The sequence below is a fragment of the Pteropus vampyrus genome, unplaced genomic scaffold (assembly GCF_000151845.1).
Source record: "Pteropus vampyrus isolate Shadow unplaced genomic scaffold, Pvam_2.0 Scaffold193, whole genome shotgun sequence".
NCBI classification, from domain to species: domain Eukaryota; kingdom Metazoa; phylum Chordata; class Mammalia; order Chiroptera; family Pteropodidae; genus Pteropus; species Pteropus vampyrus.
In genome coordinates this window covers 3,674,182-3,697,122 of record NW_011888974.1, presented here as the reverse complement: position 1 = coordinate 3,697,122, position 22,941 = coordinate 3,674,182, and the positions used below count along the sequence as shown (strand labels likewise).

At 47.9% G+C, this 22,941-nt stretch overlaps 1 protein-coding gene across 1 annotated transcript; it reads right to left on the bottom strand.

Moving 5' to 3' along the window:
• Positions 1–17,794: 17,794 nt before the first annotated feature.
• Positions 17,795–22,790, bottom strand: CUNH7orf61 (chromosome unknown C7orf61 homolog). The gene is made up of 3 exons (XM_011371651.2): positions 21,385–22,790; positions 20,786–21,109; positions 17,795–18,260 (listed from the first exon to the last, which is right to left on the bottom strand). Exons 1-3 carry the CDS (start codon positions 21,436–21,438, stop codon positions 18,027–18,029), a joined length of 612 nt encoding a protein of 203 aa, XP_011369953.1. The 5' UTR covers positions 21,439–22,790; the 3' UTR covers positions 17,795–18,026.
• Positions 22,791–22,941: the final 151 nt, after the last annotated feature.

Here is a 22,941-nt window from a genome sequence, read left to right as displayed (position 1 = left end):
GATTGGGTTTCAACATAACAAATTTTGAGGAGATACAAACATTCAGTCTATAGCAATTACCATTGGGGAAAACTAGGGAAAGTGTGCGAGTGACCTTTCTGTGTTATTTCTTATAACTCCATTGAGAATCTACAGTGATCTCAATAAAATTAATTAAAAGAAATGTTGGAGTTGAAAAAAGGAGCAATACATGAGTGTGAGTGGATAGAGGAAACAAGATTAGCCAAATGTGGATGATTGTTAAAGCTGGGTGATGGGTACATGGGAGTTTATTCTAATATTTACTTTTGTATATATATCAATATTTCTATAATAAAAGCTTTTTTCTGTTTTTGTTTTTGTTCTTTAAAGGAGGCTGAGGTAGCTTTGGCGCACAGGAAGTGTTAGAGCTGAAATTTGAAACAACAGTCCTCCCTACCCCACCCAGGCCTTGACTGTGCTGGTGGATATAAAGGCCCTACAGGAACCCTAGGTGTAAATTCTGTAAGCCTCATTCCTCAGCCTTAAAATCTAATCACCTCCTCTTCCTAGGCTCAGACACAGAGGTAAAAACAAGCCATTCTGTTTGCCAGCTTAAGTTGTGGGCCTCCAGGAAGTGGAAAGTTAACCCAATGACTTCAAAGAAACAATATGAATGTAAGGGAATGAGAGGTCTGTCCTGGCCCCAACTCTTCCTAGGATTTTTTTTGGGTGGACCAGGCTGCAAGGCCTGGAATTGCTTTTCCTCTTAAAAAAAAAAAAAAAAAAAAAAAATCTTTAAGAAGGTACTGATAAGAACACTTCTCTATCCTTACCTTTAGTCTCCTCATGGCAGCATGTTCTAGAATTGTACTCTCTTCTGCAAAGATGGATTCCAGTTACATGCCCCACCAAACCACACCCCGAGTGAGGGCAGTAGAAGGTGGGAGGGAGGAGAGACCTTGTAAATATGGTCCAAGAACTGAACTCTCTCTACTCTAAGCAAAAGAAGGGAGAAACAGAAAAGCTACTCTGACCCCATTACCTGAGATTGCCATGAGGGGCACCCTAGCCAAGCTCTCATCAACTAGCATTTCCCTCTACTTTCCAGGCTGGAGAGGCCCCACCTCTGCATCATGTGCCACCCAGGGAATAGTGGGGAGAGGAGAGAAAAGGGAATGCTAATAAAAGAAGAGGGAAAGAGGCACAGAGAAGACCGCCAGGAAGAGGTTACACTTCAGGCTCTTAGGTTCTGCCTTTATGGATTATACCTCATCAGGTAGTGGTGTTCTCTGTAGTCATTTTGGAGGGGCATCCCAGACCTGGATTCTGGTTTGCGGCAGGCAAGTCTAGGTCTTGGAGTGGGTCATTCAGGGTCATCCCTGAACTTCTCCTGGGCCAGATGCTCAGGGTGGGCTAGGTAGAACAGGATATAGGACAGGGTCAGAGGTCCTTCAGGGGACCATGCCATTGAGTCGCGGTGGGATGCCTCCGATGCAGTAACCCACGGTGTGGCTGGGAGTGCTGCAGAGGGCAGCTGGGAAGACCTGCCAGGACTGAGGGGGCAGGGAAGAGCAAAGGCTCCATCCCAGAAGGCACCATCCAACAGGGCCAAAACAAGTCAAAGACATGAGGCAGCAACCCTCTGTCACCTCCCTCTGCAAACCCCACCTGTAGGGACCCCTCACCTTCTGTCTCTCACTCCCAAATTGGCTGCTGCCTATGAGTCAACCCAGAGACACTTTGACACTGTGTCCCTGTCACATAGGGAGGATGAGAATGGCTGGTCTTGCACTTCAACAGCTGTGACCTACCCTCCAGTCTCACATAGCATACTTTCCCATCCTACCTAATCTCTGGGGTTGGTGAGGTAACCCCCACTCCCCTGCAAGCAGAATGTAGGCCTGGGCCCACCACTTTTTCCCAGCAGAAGGAACAGACAGATCCACAGAGCAGGGCACAAGTCCAGCTGCAGGCCAACACACTGACTCCAAACCCCTCAGCTGGGCCTCCCCAACAGCAGGGAAAGGAACAGGAGGGCCAGAATGAGACCCCTTAGTGTGAATCTCCAAGGGTATGAGATGAAGCCAGCTTCTGGGATGAAGGAAAGTTGAGGGTCGGGAACAGGGTTGGAAGAAGTTGTCCACAGTCTGGGTGGGGTAGAGGAGAAGGAAGAAGGAGAAAAAGAGGCAGATTTTCATAGTTGAGAGTTTAGAGAATTCAGTGGAGCTGGGCTCAGCAAAGGGAGGAGTATTGGACTGAAACTGAGCTTGCTGGGGGAGGAGATGACTTTGATATAAACATAGGGAATGGAAGGTTGATGCCAGTTGGTTAAGGCTGGTCAGAAACCACTGGAGCTATAAGAAAGGGGATGGAGGCCATGAATAGGGTGGGTGAGGTTAGAGCCATAAAAGATGTGACTATAATCCAGGAAGATGGGGCCATGAGTAGCAGGGATTTCACTTAGCAGTGGGACATGTGGTAAGTTGCTGACCTCACCCTGGGATGCAGGTCATGACAGATCTCTGCCTGGCAGGGAGTCAATGCCTAAGACCTCAAAAAATGGGACTGAGTCTGTTACTCAGTGAGGGTGGATATACAGGAGATGTTGGAGGATCTCAGGGGTGAAGGGTGATTCAAGATCAGACTAAAGTCTTTCCACTGCCTGGGAGCAGCTGGTGGAAAAGAAGGATTTAAGTGCCTTGGACTCCACTCTGCAGCACCCAGCAGGAAAATACAAGATGGGAGCAGGAGAAGTCTGCAACTTCTGAGAGAGATGGGAATCAGAGAGAGAAAGGTGCTAGGTGAGAGTGAGAGGTACTCTAGGCAAGAGGAGAGATGGGGCTCATGGAGGCAAAGACAAGATTTTGGGGGCTGAGACATCTTAAAGGAACCCCAGAGGCTGGTGCCATGGTTCACAGTAACCAGCTTGGGCAGCTGGGCAGAAACTTGAGGAGGGACCAGGATCAGGGGTAAAAGGAAGACCTGAAAGGGAACCAGAATTCTGAGGTCCTACCTTGGTTCTGAGACTGCAAGAGTGTTTCAAGATGGCAGAGAAAGGAACTTGGCCCAGAGCCTGCTGGTGTCCTCTGCTGCCGAGGCTATGAGAAGCTCATGTGGAGCAAAAGGGCTCTTCTCCCCAAACACTATTGAGATAGGGGGCCCCATCCTCCACAGATCACCACCCTCCCCTGTCCAAAGAGTGAGCTGGCCCCCAAAACCCTTCCCCTTTATCTCAGTCTGTGTCTCTGCTCCCACTGTCCCCACCTCCCCCCAGGCTGCCCTAAGAGATGCCCAGGCACAGGTGGAGCACTGTCCTAGAACCTGGGTGTTCAACACAGAGGGGACCTTAGAACTCAGGAGAAAATGACCCAGGGTCATCAGCTGGTAGGTATAAAGCCAGGCCAGAGCCCAGGGCTCTGGGTGGTGTTCCATCCCTCTCCCCACACCACCCCTGCCATTTCTGCTCAGGCAAGAAGGGACTGTGTTCCCCAGAGCCCAGCACAGGGTTCACCACAGAAAGAAAAAATAAATGTCAAACAAGAGAAGAGTACTCTTCAAATTATAAACACTATCCTTGATTCTTAACAGTTTGTGATTTGATTAATGTGATGTTTTTTTTTTTTAATTGACCGAAAATTCTTTGACATTCCTTCTACTGTGAGGTGGGGCCTATACCTCCTCCCCTTGAATCTGAGCAGGCTTGTGAATGAGGTGCACCTTCACTGAAGCAACTCTGCTTTTTACAGGCCAACTGCCCCCACTAGCTGGGAGCAGGTTGAGAGGGCCAGCCAGGGGGTAGCCCTGCTTAGGGTCCCCCAAGGAGCAGTATTGTCCCCTTTTGTTATGTAAATTAAGCAACTCTCATGGTAACCATCACATTTCATCCTGTGCTTTGGCTGTCAGGGACCTGAGAATTCAATGCTACAGTTTGGGCCAGACTGTAATAACTAACCTTGGCTTAGGTTTCTAACATTTTCTTTCCTAGACTTAAAAAAATGAATATAACATCTGCATCACAGGATTTCTGGGAGGATTACAAGAAGACATTTAACACTTTCAGAGCCTACTATATGCTAAGCATTCTAGCTGCTTGAAATAAAACCCTCTGCTGCATTATTCCCATTTTGCAAATGAGGAAATATATCTACATACAAAGAGGCCAAGTGATTTGCTTAAAGTCTCACAGCAAGTAGCTATAGGAAATAGGACTACATTCCAGTGTTCTTTTCATAGACCTTAAGAGAGAACTCATGTATGAAAGCATCTAAAGCAACAATGGTTTCCTTCCTTTCATTTTTGAGCTTCCTCAGCCTATCTGAACATCCCTCAGCTGGGACACTTCTCACTGTGCACTGTGACCATCAGTTTACCCCCTCAATTGTAAATTGGCAAGGTGGAGGACTATGATGAAATGTCTTTAAAACCACCTAGCACTAAGTAAATGTTCATTAAGTGAATGAAAACCACACCACTCTATTTCATTACTCATTTTAAAGCTCCTTTATTTATCCCACAAATACCTACTGAGCAACTGCTTTGAAGATCCAGGCACTACAGTAAGGCCTCTGTGGATGTAACTTTGTTAAATCCCACCAGTCACCGTGTATTGTTGCAGGTCCTATTCACATTTTTTCAATGGGGAGTCTAAAACTCCAGCATGTGTCAGACTCTCCCAGAGGACCTATTAAACACAGAATCCTGGGCTCTAGCTCAGAGTTTCTGATTCAGTAGATAGTACCTGAAAAATTGCATTTCTAATAAGCTCTCAGGTGATGCAGATGCTGCTGGCCCAGTGGTAAGTGGTGATGCCACAGTCAACCCCCAGGTCTGTCTAACTGCCCAGGTTCTTAACCACAATGTCTAGTGCTTCCTAACCTGGGAATGGGGCAGGTGGAATGAAAAAGGCCTTAACATAAATACTATTTGGGATGCACAACTTGTGAAAAATGGTAGTCATCCCCTCCAGTCCTTCCTGCCCACCCCACCCCTATCTGCCTAGAGGCACCTGAGAGTTTGGCCTAGTGCTAGTTGTAGGACCTCTGTTATTTCTCATCTCCTTTCCTCTGTGCCTCCCAGGATTTTACCTACACCATCACCTTTGCAGCATCCCCATCCCTGAGGGGCTGGACTTGGAGGCCCCAGGGTAGGAAGGATTTGGTCATAAAGACCACATCTAGTCTTGAGTGGGTTTCTCCAGGCTCTGGAAAATTGCCAAGGGAGATGGGTGAAAGCAGGAAGAGAAAGGGTAGGAGGTGGGTGATAGGTGGAGTATTGGAGGTACCATGGAGGGAAGCCTGGTGTCAAGATTATAGAGGAATGACTGACTAGCTGAGGGTTCCTTCTGTGAGGAAAGGGAAGGGGAGACATGTCAGCACAGGTGGGTGAGGGGTGTTTAGGGGGAGGTCCTGTCGTGTGGGAAAGTTAATGGGAGAGGGTTTATGCTTATCCAGTAGCCACTATCTTAAAGTCCAGGGGGTGGTCACACAGCTGGTCACCAATAATGTTCAGTAAATGTCAAGTTGTCATGGCAACTAGCAAATATACTCAAGAAATTGAGGCCTTAGACAAAGAGTTTAGGAGACAGAAACCTAGGTTGCTAGTAGAATCCTAGGAATCAGGGCCCAGCCCCCTCCCCACAAGTAACTCCCTCCACCAAACAGTTTCAGTCTTTCAACCTGAGAAAACCCTCCAAATGCCCAATACCTTTCCTGTCAGCATCCCAGGCCTAGGAAAGGTTTGTTACTCTGGCAACAAAAGGCTGAGCAAAATGTTGAGGCTGGTTTGGTTCTGGGATTAAGGAATAGAGGGGGCTGCAAGTGAGGTGTGGGTAGCTCAGCAGGAAGTGAACCTGGTGGAGAAAGAGGCCTTTCCATACCAGTATGCTGTGACCACAGAAGTGTCTCTGTGCACAGAGAACATTATCTGCAGTCCCAGGTCCAAATTCTGTTCTTGGGGACAGAGAGAAAACTAAGGACTCACATGCCACAGAAGACTGGGCCTGGGGCCAGAGGTCAAAGGATTCCCCCCCTACCACCACCACCCAGCGACACCATCTCTCTCTTTGGGCCTTAGTCTCATCTGTAAAATGGGGGGAAAGTAGGGACAGGGAGGTCATACTAGATCTCTGAGCAGCTTCTGTTCCAGACAGTATAGAAAGTTAACATCCCCTCTCTTAACACATTTCAGTCCTTTGCCACCACCCAGGGGCTGGTCACCTCCCCTTGACACCTCCCAAGGCCAACTCCTTCCTCCCTCCTGCCCAGGACTCCCACTTCTCTCCAGGATTCCAGCATCCCCCGCTCCCAATTGGCCAAGGTGGCCTTCCATTCATCCTCCACCAGCCTCATTCCCATCAGCAGCAGCAACAGCTCCGGATAACTGTGTAGAGAGAACATGCCCACAATAGTCACCACAGGAAGCAACCTGTTCTCTTGATGCAACTTAAAAGTGGAGGGTCTGGGGTCAAGGATGCTGGAGATCAGCTGCACCTTGGCAGTAGAGAAAACCCTAGAAGCATAAGTGGGTGCAATGAGAGCTGGAGGCGTAGAGCAGGTCAGATCCCCTGCCAGGAGTGAGTTCTGTGTTTTGGCAGTCAATCAGTGAGGAGCTGATGTAAGTCAGGGTATGGGCTCAGATGGAAGAACAGGAAAGCCATGGGAGCCTCATCATTCCAGGCCTGGAGATAACCTGGAACATTGGGCCAAAACCAGGGGTTCCTGATGAGATCAACCTCTCCCCTCTCCACCCTCAGGCCAAGGATCCCAACCCAGGGTGTTCCCTCACCCCTATTGCAGCTTAGGTGTCCATCCCTCCTTCACTTCCAGGAGACTGGTCCTCCATCTCCTCCTCCTCCTCTCCAGACCCCAGGCCAGCTTCTACCACCCAACTCCCAACATTCTCTCTGCCTCATTTGGTGCTGAAACCATCCATGTAGTGAGCCTGATGCTCCAGAGACCAATTCCACCCTCTCCAGATCCCTTCTCCCATTCCCAAATCCTGCGCTGTGCTCAATGTGGTTCCGTGATATGGATAATGCTTCCCCTCCACCCTTGTAGTATCAGCTTGGAGGACCAATATGCCTGGCTCATAGAGTTCATACATCTGGCCTGTGTATCCTAGGAATGATGCAAGAAGGTCTCATCTTACAGTACACTCAGCTGCAAGGGGATGGGGAAGGGGTAGTTATGGTCTGGCAGACAAGGTGACCACACACACATATGTAAGCATGTGCTTGTTAATAGGCACAGGGTCCACTGAGAAGCAATGTCACAAGGTGTCACAGGGCACTATCACTCCACCAGAGATTAGATCTCCTGAGCCAGACTCCGTGAAGACTCTGTTGGTCTTGTAGGAAGGACAGCAAGACAGCCTAGAAAGCTACTTTGTGAAACTTAGAAAAATATGCCTTTCCCCAAATCCTTTTACTGCCATCTGGTGGAAAATTGCCCTTAGAGTTCTATATGACTATGGGGTCATGCAGTGCACAACCTGCACAATGGTAAGGGGTGGCACAGGGATGGAGGAGGGGGCTCCAAGAGAGAGAAGGAAAAAGGACTCCTGGGTTCAATCAGGAAGGTGGGAAAAACAGTGGTCAGTGACGAGGACTCCAGGCCTAGCTGACCTGTGTCCACTCTCATATCACTAACTATGGGAACTTGGGGGAGTTACAGAACCCCTCTAAGCCACAATTTACTGACTTGGAAAATGGGGGTGATGCCCTTAGGCCTGAGGGATGGCCTACCCTTAGGACTAAATGACAGATTGAGGCAAAGCTCGATGGTCATGATGTAGGTCCCCCATTGATGGTGGACATGGCAACGAGAACAATAGCTGATACAGAGAGAAGGGGAAGAGGGGCTGGCTGTTCCCGGCCAGAGGCCAGGGTTTCAATAACTTTGAGAAGTTGTTTTAACTAGATATTAACTGTTCCGTGGAACCAGTGTCACCAATGGCTGCTGTAGAGGAGCAGGCCCCGCAATCGGGGGCTCAGAGGGGCTCAGAGGGGCTCAGACAGAAACGCCTTCCTGTTTGGGTACCCGGCCACCAGTCCTCCTGCACTTCCACCACCGAGCTCCCAATCCAGGCCTAGGGAGACGTGAGGAGAGGGCGTCCGCGTACCGCGGTGCCACATGGAGCTCGGGACCGACCGCGAGGTGACAGGTCGTCCAAGTTTCCTACCTCTGCGGCTATCCTGCTGGGCCTTCCGGCTTTCCCACCTGCCCCACGCAGGTCCCACCCCGCCAGCTTCTGCCCACTAGCACCCACCAGACAAGCGGGGAGGTCAAACAAGACCGATGGCAGAGGTGGTAGAGACTCCGCCTCCAGAGGTCCTGCCCCTTTAGACGGTGCAGACAGGGTCCTAACTCACTGGATGACGTAGTGGGGTTGGGCAGGTGTGCAGGTCCCGCCTCATCTCCCCCCTTCCTCAGTGATCTTAAAGTAAATTCCAAATTCATTCCGTCTCCAGCTTTATATCCGTTCTCGCTCCAAGGGGAGCCCTCAGCCCCCAGACTGGAAACTTCAAAGACTGGAGGTGCCTTCCATGACTTTCTCCGGGGGGCAGCCTCTGGAGCAGGGGTCCCCCATCAAACTCATCTTGGGTTAAAGTATAGATTCCCAGGCCCCACCTCAATCTCTGGTTTTGAGGCTAGGAATCTGTATTTTTTAACAAGCTCATTGATGATTCAAAATCCATTCAAAGTGGCAGTGGTTCTCAAACTGCAGTGGGCTTGTCCAAACTGGTGGATGGACCCGGCCTTCAGAGTTTCTGATTCCATGGGTCTGAGGCGGGGTCTGAGAGTTTGCACTGCTACCAATCTCTGGGATGCAGATGCTACTGATGCTGCTGTTGCTGCTGGTCTGGGACCAAACTCCAAGAACCACTTCTTTAATAATACATTTAGGAGGAAAGCTATTCACTAGTTGCCAATTCATTGGGTACCTAGTCCTGTGCAAGGCACTTCACATTCATACAGCTGAGTCAAACAAAAATTTACCACATTTTCTGGATACAGAGATTCAGACAGGTTAACTCACTTGCTCAAGGTCATATAGCCAGGAAGGGCAGAATTTGAAACCAAATCATTCTGAACCCAAAGGCTGGGTCTGCTCTGCCTCTTGTGCACTGCTAGTTATCCCCTCACAGAGGCTTGTCTTGTCTCCAGAAGTCACTAGACATTCCCCAAAGGCTGAGAAAGTTGAAACTTCCCTTGGTGTCAGGGGATCTGACTTTGCTGGGTGCCAGGTTCTCTGCCCAGAATGTTCATGATGAGGGGACAGAGAAACCAATTCCTCACATGGTGCTGAGCCCTAGTTTCTTCACCCCACCTCACACTGGGAGTGGAAGTTCCCCTGACATCTCTGAATGGCTCCAAAAAGAGTTTCCTGGACAGATTATTGGGGACTAGGAGAAGGAAAGGATACTCTGGTACTGTAGGAAGAGCAAGATGGAGGCAGGTCCACTGGGATCTTGACAGGAGAAAGCAAAGGCAGTGTCCCACAGGTGCCTGGGCACCTCATCATTGCTACCTGGAAGTTTTGCCAAGACAGGTCTTGGGTGGAAGCACATCCTTAGGGGCAGGGACATAGGTCAGGCCACAGCTACAGACTGGATGGAGAGTTGAGCAGCGAATCTCAATGGGGCCCTCAGGTGAAGGATTGTGTGGTGAGGAAAATAAATCTAGTTGGGCTAGGAGGGATGAAGAGAGGTTCCCGCTGTGATTTCCCAACCCTGCCTACTTCAGACCTGGGCTTCTCCCTTGTCATCCTCTCAGCCCCCATGTCTGTGGTGAGACAGGGGGTGAGCAGCCCTTCTGGACCGTTCTTATTCTCCTCTGCCTCTTCCTCAAAGCCCCCAGCTTTGTGCCTCTCCCCACTAGCTCCTGAGTCCTGAAGGTCTTCCTGGGGAGCACAGCCCGGGAGGAGAACACATTTGGGGAGTCAGAGATAGGACCCTAAGGAATGAGTCTGAACCTTGAAGCCATTGCTGAACTCATCAAGTGGGAAGACCAGGACCAAGTAGTACATACCCATGTCCCAAACATCCACTGAGCACTATGCCCTGCCAGGAACTAAGCTGAGGTAAACCAAGGACATAGCAGGGCAACAAAGCCCAGGGGATGGTGCAGGGGATAGGGATTCAAGGAAGGCCTCCTTGAGGTAGAGAGTAGATCTCAAGGAGGAATGAGAGCAAGCCAGGAGAAGAATGTGGGGAAACAACTTTCAAAACAGAATAATCAGCATTTGCAAAGGCCCAGGGGGAAGAGAAAATAAACTGAAACTTGCCAAGCATACTGGAAGTGACCATGAAGGGAAACCTGGAGAGAGGAGGCCAGGCAGGTGGACAAGGGCCACAGTCAGGCACTGAGGTAATGAGTTTGGAGTTTATCCTGAATGCTACAGGACCTCCTGAAAAGATCTTAAACAGACAAAATGCTCCAAGTTACAATAAAAAGATCTCTCTAACCCCATTTAAAATTTTCAGAAATGTATTTGCATAGCAAAAAAAACAAAAAACAAAATAACCCCACACCTGTTATAGAATGGCTATCATTAAAAAGACAAGAAATGCCAGGTATTGGCAAGGACGCAGAGAAAAAGGAACACAAGTACACTGTTGGTGGGAATGTAAATTGGTGCAGCCACCATGGAAAACAGTATGGAGGTTCTTCAAAAAATTAAAACTAGAACTACCATACAATCCAGCAATTCTATTTCTGGATATTTATTCAAAGAAAATGAAAACACTAACTTGAAAAGGTATCTGTACCCTGATGTCCATTACAGCATTATTTACAATAGCCAAAATATGGATACAACCTGGCTGTCCAGTGATGGATGAATGGAAGAATATGTGGTGTGTGTATATACGTATCATGGAATACTACTCATCCATAAAGAAGAAGGAAATCCTGCCATTTGTGACAACATGGATGGGCATTGAGGGCATTATGCTAAGTGAAATAGGTCAGAAAGAGAAAGACCAATACTGTAAGATCTCACTTATATGTGCAATTTAAAAAAGAGCTTATAAATACAAAGAACAGATTGGTGATTGCCAAAGGTGGGGGTGAGGGGTGGATAAAATGGGTGAAGGTGGTCAAAAGGCACAAACTTCCAGTTATAAAATAAATAAGTCCTGGAATGTATTGAACAGCATGGACCATATGTGTTTAAAAAACATAAAATAACAGTTAAAACAATTTTGAAAGGAAGAATAAAGTGGGAGGAATCACTCTACCCAATATTAAGTTACTATAGTAATCAAGACTGTGTGGTATTGGCAAAGGACAGACACATAGATCAGTGGAACAGAATAGAGGACCCAGAATTAGACCCAAAGATGCACACAAATATGCCCAACTGATTTCTAATAAAAGTGCAAAAGGAATTCAATGGAGAAAAGATGGTCTTTCCAACAAGTAGTATTGGAGCAATTGCAATTGCAAATTGCTCCAATAAGCAAAAAAATGAACCTTGCGTTAAACCTCACACCGTATACAAAAATTAACTCCACATGGATCACAGACTGTAAAATGTAAAATGTAAAACTATAAAATATAGAAAGAAATAGGAGAAAATCTTCAGGTCCTTCAGGCTAGGAGAAGAGTTCTTAGATTTGATACCAAAGACACAATTCATGAGAAAAATTTGATAAAATGGACTTCATCAAAAATAAAAAATATTCACTCTGTGAAAGACCCTACTAAGACGATGGAATGACAGCTACAGACTGTGAGAACATACTTGCAAATGACATGTCCAACAAAGTATGTATATATATAAACTCTCAAAGCTCAAAAGTGAAAAACAACAATAAACAATCCAATTAGAAAATGGGCAAAATATATGAACAGACATGTCATTAAAAAGGATATACAGATGGCAATTATTTGAACATAATGAAAAAATGTTCAACTGCATTAGCTGTTAAGGAAATATAAATTAAAACCAGAATGAGATATCACTACGCACTTACAAGAATGACTAAAATTTTTAAAAAAATGTGATTACAGCAAATGCTCCTGGTGAAGATGTGGAGGAACTGAACAACTCAAACATTGTTGATGGCAATGTAAAATAGTCCAGCTGCTCTGGAAGAGTATGATGGTTTCTTACAAACTAAACATGCACTTATCATTTGACCAAGCAATTGCACTGTTCTGCATGAATGAAAACACATTCACACAAAAATTTTCACACAAATGTTCATAGAAGCTTTATTTGTAAGAGCCTCAAACTGGAAAAACACAAATCTCCTTCAGTGGGTGACTAGTTAAACAGATTGTGGTACATGCATTCCATGGAAAAAGGAATACGCTACTGATACTTGCAACAATTTAGATGAATCTCAAGGGAATTCTATATTGCATGAAAAAAAAAAAATCCAATCCCAAAAGGTTGTATGCTATATGATTCTATACATAACATTCTTGAAAGGACAAAATTATAGAGAGGGAGAACAGGTTGTTAGTAGTTGCCAGAGGTTGCTATGGGTAGTCGGGGAATACATGGCTAAGGCTATAAAAGGGGAGCACAAGATGTCCCTGTGATAGAACTGTTCTGCATTTTGACTGTGATGGTCACATGAATCAACACATCATAAAATTGCATGGAACTAAATACACATACACACAGACACACACAAGTACATGTACAATGGGTGTTCTATAGTACTGCAAGATGTTACCATTGGGGGAAACTAGATGAAGGACACACAGGAGCTCTGTATTATTTTTGATGACTGCATGTGAATCCACATCATCTCAAAATAAAGTTTTTTAAAAAAGAAAAAACAGAAGACTGTGTTAAAATATTTGCAATTCATATCATAGATGAAGGGCTAATGTCCCTGATATATAAAGAGCTTCTAGACTTCAATAAGAAAAAAATAGAAACAAACGTGTAGACAGCCCATAATATGTGGCAGGCACTGTTTTAAGTTTTTTCCATGCATTAATTCATTAAACCCTCACAACAATCCTATATCATCTCCATTTTATAGGTGAGGTGACAGAGGCACAGAGAAGTTAAGCAACTTGCCCAAGGCCATATATATAGTAAGTGGTAGAGCCAGGATTCAAAACCCAGCAGTTTGGCTCCAGAGCGCAAGCTCTTAAACTTTATATTAAACTCTTAAATGCTGTAGGTCCCTGGAAAAGACCCATGAAGCACTCAAAAAATTGTCAGAGCATATAAACAATAAAGGAAAAACAACTGGTTCTTAAATTTAGAGGAGGAGAGAGAAAGCCAGAGAAGGTGGTATAGACCCCCTGCATCCAGGGGACCAGCCGTCTTAGGGCCTCATCTGCTCACACCTCACTGCACAGTGCACAGACTCCTCCTTCAACACAAAAGACCAAGCCCGCCTTCCATAACCAGCTCCCTACCCGCCACAGCCACTTGCTCCAGAAGGCATTGAAGGAAAGGCAAAAAGAGAGAAGGCCATTCCTCAGCTTTAGCAGGAAGACAGACATGAGCATCCCAGGTGAGCTGGGCAGACAGGTGTGGGGTAGTTGGGCTCAGCTTTGAAACAGAGGACTGAGAAGGGAAGGGGATATCTCTCTCTTAGTCTGTCTTCCTCTTGGACATTTTTACTAGCTGTCTGCCAAGTCTCCCAGACCGACCCAAGGAACAGACAGACGGCTCCAGTAAGGGGTGAACAGCACTGGAAAATCCAGCAGCAATGACCCAAGGGACAAAGGACTCAGTATGACCCATCACCAGAAACACCTGCTAGCAGGCCTACAGCCCTCTGGGCTCCTTGGAAAAGCTCCAGCCCTCTGAGCCCCACAGGTGGTCTGCCCCAATTCCCCTACACTGCCAAGTCCTGGAGGACCATGGGTATATCTGGGTGGGTAGGGGAGGTGCAGACAAAGGATTTGGGGCCCATGACAGTGGAGACTAACAATTAGAGACTAACGTTTCATTTGACTGGTGATTTCTTCCCTCAGGTAGAGGGTAAAGAATGCCATCCCTGCAATCCCAGTATTTTCTTCTAATTAATCTCAACCCTGCTGCTCCTGAAGGGAAAATAGGAACAGGTTAAAATATACTACAGATATCCACAAGAATATAGGAGCACATGCATCTGTGTACATCCAGCTGTACACACACCCTGTGTGCATGTCTGAGAGTAACTTTGAGGCCAAGGCTTTCATATCTGTGCCCAGCCCATGGTGGGGCTCAGTCAGGGCTGGCTTTCTTTCCCTAGGGCTCAAATACTAAAATGGATGAGGTTCAAGGCGAGGGAGGGACATAGGTAAAAAAAAGGTCTGGTGTCCGGGGCTGGAACTTTGTCTCTGGGTTCAAAGGCTTAAACCAAGACTTTTATCTGAGTCAACTCTCTCCATGGTAGCTTTGGGCTGTTAGGAAGCAGGGCTGAAGAAAGTTGTAGCCACCATATGTCTTCAAACCCTGAAGAGTATGCAGTGGATAGAAGGAGCACAGGACCCAAACTGGAACTCCTAGAAGCTGGCAGGGAGCAGAGCAATCAACCTATCATTTTATTTGAAGAGCCTGATGCCCAGTGAAGGGAAGTGACTCGCCCAAATGCCTCAGTAAAGTGGTAATAATATTGCAACCAGGATTCACTGTCAAATTCTCTTCCTGCTACTGCACATGCATTCTTTGTCACTTCCTAAATGGTGTCCCCTCCACAAGACAGCTGGTTGGAGTATGCTTCCCACACACTAGGTGAAGGGTTGCTTTTTGGTTCATTCAGCACTGTTTTAGGCCATGGGATAGTAATCATAAACCCTAAATCTTAACCATTATCATAATAATAGCAGCTAAAATTTATTGTGTCCATGTTGCACCAGGCATCATCTCCCTGATCCTCATGACAACCCTATGATAAGGTACTACTACTACTGTCCCCATTGTACCGATGAGGAACCAAGGCTCAGAGAGGTTAACCAATTTACCCAGGATTATGCATCCAGGAAGCGTTAGCTTAAACCACTTCCCATGCTCTTAACTATTGCATTTCACTACTGTTTCACAAGTATAAAGATAAGAAGGTGAATGAATATAATGCAGACACTGTTAAGTACTATGAAAAAACAAAGCATGACAAGAGATAGAGGATGGAGGGTGTCTCCTAATGTCTAGGTCGGGTAGTTAGGGAAAGAGTCCTAGAAGATGTAGCAACATCTGTGCAGAATCCAGACTGGTAAGGATCCCACCATGCCAAGAAGGGCATTTTAGACAAAGGGAACAATTGGATTTTTTTTCCATGGATGATGGAAAGCCACTGGAAGCTTTAAGCAGGGGATTGACATATTTTACTGTGCGATGAGTATATTGTAGAGGGTTCCCAGGGAAAAAGCAGGAGAAAAGATTTGACATTTTCAGGAAATCTGATAATGATGGGGGAGGAGGGGAAAGGGTCAGGATTGGGAAGAGAACTTAGGCATCTGGGACCAGCACTTTCATTTTGCTCCCCACATTTCCAGGGCCCCCCTTTCTAATAGGATGGGTAAGTTTTGAGAATAAAGGATCCCTGGTTCCAGCTGAGCGCTAGCCCTACCACTACTGCTTCATAAAGTCGAGTGGCCTTGGTGGAGGGGGTAGTGCCTGGGATCTAATGGAGACAGGAGGGGAGGGTGTCCAAGTGGGATTTCTGCTCAAGGCTGTTCTGGGAGGCAGATTTCCCCAGGGTCACCCTGTTCCCCATTGCTCTCTACCAGGAGAAGTTTGAGGTGTGTAAGAATTCTTCCCCCCCAAGTCTCTTCCTCAGGAGATCTCACGTGCTTTCCTCTCAGTTGAGAAGTTCCTCCTCAGGTCCCACCACAGGCTTTCTCCGGGGCCCTGGGCTGGATGGTGGACCTTACCCTGCCCGCTTCTCTCTCACAGATCTCCTGCACCGGCTTGGCCAAGCCCAGACGAGACTTCATCATGTCTGGGCGAGAGAGAGAAGGGTGAGAGGTGCCAGCAGCTCCCTTGGCTACTGGACGAACTCCCCCCGGCCCCATCACTCCCAAGATGCTAAGGAAGTCCAAGGAAAATGAGAACAGTGTTTCTTCCCATAAGCTCACAGCCTGAAGCCCAAATTGGCTCCTGGGCCTGTAGTTACTTGCGAGTGATCTTTAGGGGCCCAGCCTTCATCAGACCCTTCCTTAATCTCAGTCAAAATCTTAAGTCCCCAATAGGAAGACAGGATGAGGAGCCTGTCTCTGAGGACTTGGAGGGGCTTAGACAGTGGATCTTAAGACAGTGAGGCACTATTCCTAAGCCCTAGGACACAGACTATGCATGACCTGTTCAGCCCCAAACAGTTCCTAGCACATAATGAAAATGTGTTGAGTAACTGGTGATTGAAAGCCCCAGAAATGAGCCACTGCGTTATAGGTATGTTTTGAGGACCCACCTGAAAACCTGAACAGGACTAATTCTCCGCGAAGCCACTTCATTCCTGTATTGAACATTTGCTATGTTACATGCATGTGTACAAACATGTAACATGTCCTGTGTGAGCTAGACTCATTACTTGGATGAATGAAAACATGACCTGTCCTTCAGTTTTCTCTAAAAAGTGGAAGCATACTACTTCATCATAAAGCTGTGGTAAGAATTACTTAGAATATGACTTATAAAAATAGTCACGGTAGGTGCTTAATAAGTGGTGGGTGATACTACTATGGCTGCAAATGTTGAGGTGCAGTGGACAGCGTAGCAGAGCTGTAGGGCGCGGTTGCCCAATGCTGCTCCACTCTTGGGTAAAAGGCCACCCGGATTCTCATCAAGTGGGCCCCAACTCTCCCAGAGCTGCAGGGGCTGGGTTGGGGTGGGGGTTGCTGACTTCTAGTGAATCAGGCGCTGTCAGCAAACCATTCCTGTTGCTCCTCACTAACCCCTAACTTTGCTCATGCGTACCGCTCGCTACTCACAATCTCTCTGTGAGCAAGACCCAGCATGCACACCCCTCTGCACCCTTTCCCCCTCTCCCCCACCCGGGCCTCTACTGCCATCTCTTCCTTCTTCCGCTCGCCACCCTAAGCCCTGTGGACCTGAAGTTCCCAAATTTTCCCGTTTTGCGAAACATCCCTACTTTTCCTTGGGGAGTCATCTCTGCGCCTTCGCACAGCCCCGCAAGAGGGCAAGGTAAGCCAGAGAGGGACTTGCGGCTCACAGTACCCCCTCGTTTTCCCCCCCGCCCCCAAACTCCCTCTAAATCACCATAACTTCCCTTGGGGCCGCTCCGCCCTTGGCGCCAGGTGAACAACCACCCTCCCAAGACACGGCGCTCACTGCCCACCGGCCAAAACTGGAGGCCACCGCCCCGCCCCCACCCGCGCATCCCCAGCCCGGGGCCCGCGTCGCCGCCAGGGATCATGGGAGGTGTAGTTTTGGGCAGCTCTCGGCAGGGCCGTGGCCAGCAGGGCCTGAGTGCCTTTCCGACAGGTGAATGTCCCGCTGTCGCCATGTGCGTCTTCAGACCTACTAACCCTGGCCGTGGCTGAGCCTAAGAGCACCAGAGAGGCAAGGCAGTGGGCTGGCTGCTGGAGGCGGGCAGTTTACAGCGAGGTCTCTGTAGGAACTTGGACAAGTCCCATAACCTCTACAGCAGTCTGTCCTGCAGGTTTGCAAGGGAGCACAGGCTCAGGAGCTGGCACGCAGCGAGTCCTCAGACAGGTGCTCTTACTATCATTACCTACCTGGCAGAGTTGCCAAAGGCAGTTAACTCCCTAGAAGTGTGTGTTGTTCCCCCCCACCCCAACAAGCCCAGAGGTTATTCCCACATATATTTGGGCCAGCAGCTCAGGTTCCCCTCCCTGTCCCACCCAAGATCCCCCCTCACAGCCTCTGGCCATTCACAAATACACTCTACACCTACTCAGAAATATCCGATATTTATTTCCCAACATTTTGATAATTTTTTACAAATTGAATAGAAGGAATGAAGGGGAGTATGTGGGACCCCAGGCCTGGCCCTGGGCTCCTGATGAGTGGTGACAGTATGAAAATGTCTCCTCACCCACAGCTCCTGGCCTGCTGCCTTAACCTCTCCTATCAACCTTACCTAAGAGTGAGGTGGGAGTTTTCTGAGGATGTGGGGCTCCTCCCTAGAGGGGACTCCGTGCATCCTGTTTTAGGCCCTGAACTGGGTCAGGCTGAGGGCAAGTGTGGGCCCGGATGTGGCGCCGTCTGCGCCTCTCTTGCCTGCGGGCCAGCTGCCGCAGTTGTTTTCGAATGGCCCACAGCACCAGGTACACTTCCCGTAGCATCTCAGCCTCCGGCGACTGCAAAGGGGACCCAGCCCTCATCTGGGAGGGAACTGAGGTAGAACTCACAGATGACTAGAAGAGAGAGAAGATGTGCACATGTAAACAGCTTGGTCTAGGGAGAAACCACTGGTGGAACCACCTGCAGATTAATAGCAAAGGCTTTTAATTCCACCTCCTTTGTTAGGCCTCAGCGCAGGCACTGCCTCCTCCCAGAAGCCTTCTCAGGCTGCATTAGGTGTTCCATCTCTACCCTTGTGTTTGCCTCATCATATCATGTTTCTTTGCTATTTGTTCTGCAGACTCATCTGTTTTCAACACCAGATTGAAAGCTCCTGGAAGATAGGGACCACGTTTGATCCACCTTTGAGTCTCCACTAGAGTTTCATGGAAAGTGTGTTAATGAAGAAGGACCTCTGTCTCCAGCCAGAGCTCCCTCCTTGACCTTCAGGACTGTATATCCTAGTGCCTCTAAGACATCTCCCTGTAGATGTATTACCAACATCTCAACTCATCTTGTCCCAACACCTAAACTCATCAGCTCCTCCCCTAAGTCTGCCCTTGCTCCTTCATTGTCCCTTCAGTGAATGGCTCTAGCCTGTTCTGACTTCTATTTCTCCCTATCCCCTCACCATCATCTAATCAACCACCTGAAGCAACAATTCCACCTCTTAAATATTGCTCCAATTATTAACTTGTTCTACCTGATGCCTCTCCTCGACTACAGAATCTCTCTTGGCTTGAACTGCAATACCTCCAATGGATTTTCCTGACTCTTCTCTTGTCCCTTTCTGACTCCCCTCCACAGGGTAGCCAGGTTAACTTTATTTTAATTAATGCCATAGTACTTCATTTAGAGTCAAAATAAGTTGATTTGGTAGTAATATATACATTTCCCTTTTCTAAATTAAGTTTTTGACTTTGAGATAATTGTAGTTTCACATGCAGTTGTGAGAAATAATAGAGTTCCTGTTACCCTTTACCAGTTTCCCCCAATAGTAAAAGCTTGCAAAACTCTAGTATAATATCATAGTCAGGATACTGACATTGATATAATTGCTGATCTTATTCACATTTCCCAAGTTTTACTTGTACTCATTTGTGTGTGTATGTGCATGTGTGTGTGTGTGTGTGTGTGTGTATGTTGAATTCTACCCAATTTTATATCATGTGCAGGTTCATATATCCAATTACTATAGCCAAGATACAGATTTCCATCATACAAGGATTTCTCATGTCCTTTTATAACAAACCTACCTCCCTTACCCCACCCCTGCAGTCCCTGGCAACTAAACCACTAATTAGTTCTCCATTTCCATGATTTTGGCATTTCAAGCATGGTATATATTATAAAACAGTAGTCTTCAACCTTTTTGGTACAGGGGACCAGTGCTCCTATGAGAATCTAATGCCTGATGATCTCAGGTGGAGAGCTGAAGCAGTGATGCTAGTGCTGGGGAGCAGCTGCAAATATAGATGAAGCTTCACTCGCTGGCCCATCGCTCACCTTCTGCTGTGCAGCCCGGTCCCTCAGAGACCACAGACTGGTACTAGTCTGCGGCCCAGGGGTTGGGGACCCCTGATATAAATGAAATCACACAGTATATAACAAGTCCTTTTGGGATTTGTTGTTTTCACTCAATATAGTTCCCTTGAGATCCATCTAAATTGTTGCATGTATCAATAATTTGTTCCTTTTTATGGCTGAGAAGTATATCCATGGTATGGATATATCACAGTTTAACCATTCACCCATTGATAGACATTTGGGTTCCTTTTGGCTATTATGAGTAATAGCTGCTATGAACATTTGTGTACAGATTTTTGTGTGAACATAAAATTTCATTCATTCATTAGGATAAATGCCCAAGAGGACAACTTCTGGGTCACATGATACTTGCAAGGTTTTGTTTTATAAGAAACTACCAAACTGTTTTCCAGAGAGGCCATACCATTTTATGTTTCCACCAGCAATGTAAGAACGCAGGTGAGCTTTCTACATCAAAATCCGATTGTGTCACTCCTGCTCAAATGTCTGCAAGGCTCTTGTTGCTCTTAGAGTCAAATTCGAACTCCACAACTGGCCACCCACCCTGCCTTGTACTAGCTGGCCCTCAGCTCCAGGATTGCTTACTCCAACCCATATACTTTTAGCCAGCCCTCTACACATCTGTTATTCTTTCTTCATGAAACAGAGCCTTCCACTCCCTCCACCTTCCTCTCACCCCCCCCACCCCCACCACCCTACTTCAAGCCAAGCTAAATCCTTCATGTCTCGGCTTCATCCTCTCTTCTGTTAGGAAGGCCTTCCTTGACTTCTCAGGCCTGAATGAGATGCCTCTTTCCTGGGCTCCCATAGACCCCTTGCCTCCCATATCACACCCCTATGATACTAAACCAACAACGCTCATGATCTTGTCTGTAGCCCCCTTGATCTAGGTAAACTATGTTCACCGTATGTCCTTGGAGCCTGCTTCAGTGTTTGGCACTTAATAGAGGCACAAGAAATAAATTTGAACAAGTGAATGGAGGGAGGAATGAATCGTGGGGGATGGAAAGAGTGAGAAGGTTGTTGAGGACAAGGGGAATATGGTACTGACCTTCCAGCTGCACATTTGCCAACCAGACTGCAGGGCCGAGACCATGAGCGTGGAGACAGACTTGACAGCTGTCCGGGGCAGCTGCAGCAGGGACCGGCCCCTATGGCCCAGCTCCACCTTAGCCCCATCTGTTATCTTGGCCAAAGTGCAGGGATTGGCCACCTTGGGGAACACTTCTGTCTTGGAAACCTTAGCCTCTTTGAGAGGCTCAACCAACTTGAAAGTCTCAGTAATGATGGAAGCCCTCTCCACCTTCAATGCATTTTTCTTGCAGTCAGGGTTTTCCAAGATGGTTGATTTAGGTTTGTGTTTCCAGAATAAAACCTAAGAGCCAAGGCAGGGAGAGGAAGGATAGGAGAGAGGGCCAGAGAGAAGACAAGTCAGAAGAAGGGAAGGCGCAGAGTGGGTGGGACAGTGTGTATCCAGCCTCCTCCCTGGCTGTCCTACCCCTCACCTCCTCCTTCTCTGTCTTGTTTGACCACAGGATGCCAGGAGGGGTGGGAAGCTCAATAGAGGGGGCATTTCTGTGACCTAAAGGTCATTGACCAGCACTTCCCACCCCAGCATGGCATGAGAAAGGGACAGTCTCCAAAACTCACCCAGTAAGTAATCTTTCGCCAAATCCATCGAAAGAACTTCATGACTGCAGCCATTTCTCTTGATACAAAAGGCCCAAGTAGTGGGCAGAATCAGCATTTGGTACAGTGGGTGGCAGGGGGACAGGGGTCTCTTGGGAACTTCAAGCACAGCAGTAAAGAAAGAAATAAAGAATCCAGGGGGAAAGTTCCCCTTGACAACTCATCCTAGGCCTTTTCTCCCCTCCCTGGGACAGGGAGAGGAGTCAAAGTAGATAAGAACTCAAGGGGAGGGAGAGTTCTAGCCCATTGTGAGAGCCTGCCTTGCCTTGACCCCAACCCCCGAGGCCCTTCCAGAACCTCCGAGCTGATACCAGCACCTTGAGCCCTTTTTCCCCCAGATCCAGGGAAGGAAACAAAAAATGTATGGAGTGCCTGGTAATTGCTGGGCAGTCTCATGTACAATGTCCTGTAAGTCTGACAGCAGCCTTCAGGTAGGTATCATTTGGTCTCATTGTTTCCTCTCATTGTTTGCCTGTCCTGTCACCCCCACCCCAGCACATAGGCCAACATTCTCCCTCCCTTCTCTCTGCATTGCCTTGCCTGCCCCTTCCCAGGACCCTGCAGGCCACTGGCTCTCTCTCTCTCTCTTCCCTTATCTCTTTTAACCACTCTGTCTAAGCCACATTAAACCTCGCCAGTTTGGGTAAGATCTCCAGGGGAGCCCATAGCCTCAGCCTTTCTCCCAGAGGTAGAAACTGCCAGTGCAAGCTCCCAGTCTGGACACAAGTAATTGTCAATGCCACTTTACCCATGAGAAAGCTGAGATTCAGAAAAACCAAAGAACTTGCCCAAGGTCATAAATCTAGTGAACTATTAGACATGGAGTCCCGCCTGGGTTGGCCTCCAGTATTCATCCAGCTCTCCACTGGTCCCCTCTAGTCTGGGGTCAGGGTCCTCCTGAAGTGGAGGCTGCTGTTTTTCCCACTCGCCACAAGATGGGGTCCTTCTCTCTACCTGCCTCTTCAGCCTGAGACGGTAGCCCAGGGAGGCTGTTAGGGAGGGGCCTGCTCACCCATAAGGCCTTGTCCTCAGCCAGCTGGGGGTGGAAGCCACAAAGGCCAGCCAGGCCTGGCGAGGGCAACGTGTGCCGAAGGAGCCTGGCCCGCACCCAGCGGTGAGACAAGGGGCCTATTCAGAGCCCCCTGCCCCACCCCCAAGCAGCCACCCGGATCCAGCCCACAGAGGGGACACGCTGGGAAGCTGGGGGTGGATCCTGCACAATCACCAAAGGCTTCATTGTTTCCCTGTACCGTCCCCCCAACCCCAGTATGTGGGCCAACATGCCCCCTCCCCGCTCCACTCCCTCTGCTTTGCCTTGCCTGCCCCTTCCCAGGACCCCACAGGCCACTGACTCTCTCTTCCCTCATCTCTTTTGACCACTCTGTCCAAGCCACATTAAACCTCGCCAGTTTGGACAAGATCTCCAGGGGAGCCCACAGCCTCAGTCTTTCTCCCCTAAGTCGAAACTGCCAGTGCAGGCCCCCAGTCTGGACACAAGCAACAAGATGCCAACTTCCA

Coding starts and splice junctions, on each gene's coding strand:
- CUNH7orf61 (XM_011371651.2), bottom strand. CDS start 21,438: ATGGCTGCAGTCATGAAGTTCTTTCGATGGATTTGGCGAAAGATTACT. Junction 21,110..21,384: donor GGCGAAAGATTACTTACTGG/GTGAGTTTTGGA, acceptor CTTGGCTCTTAG/GTTTTATTCTGGAAACACAA. Junction 18,261..20,785: donor GGCAAATGTGCAGCTGGAAG/GTCAGTACCATA, acceptor TCTCTCTTCTAG/TCATCTGTGAGTTCTACCTC.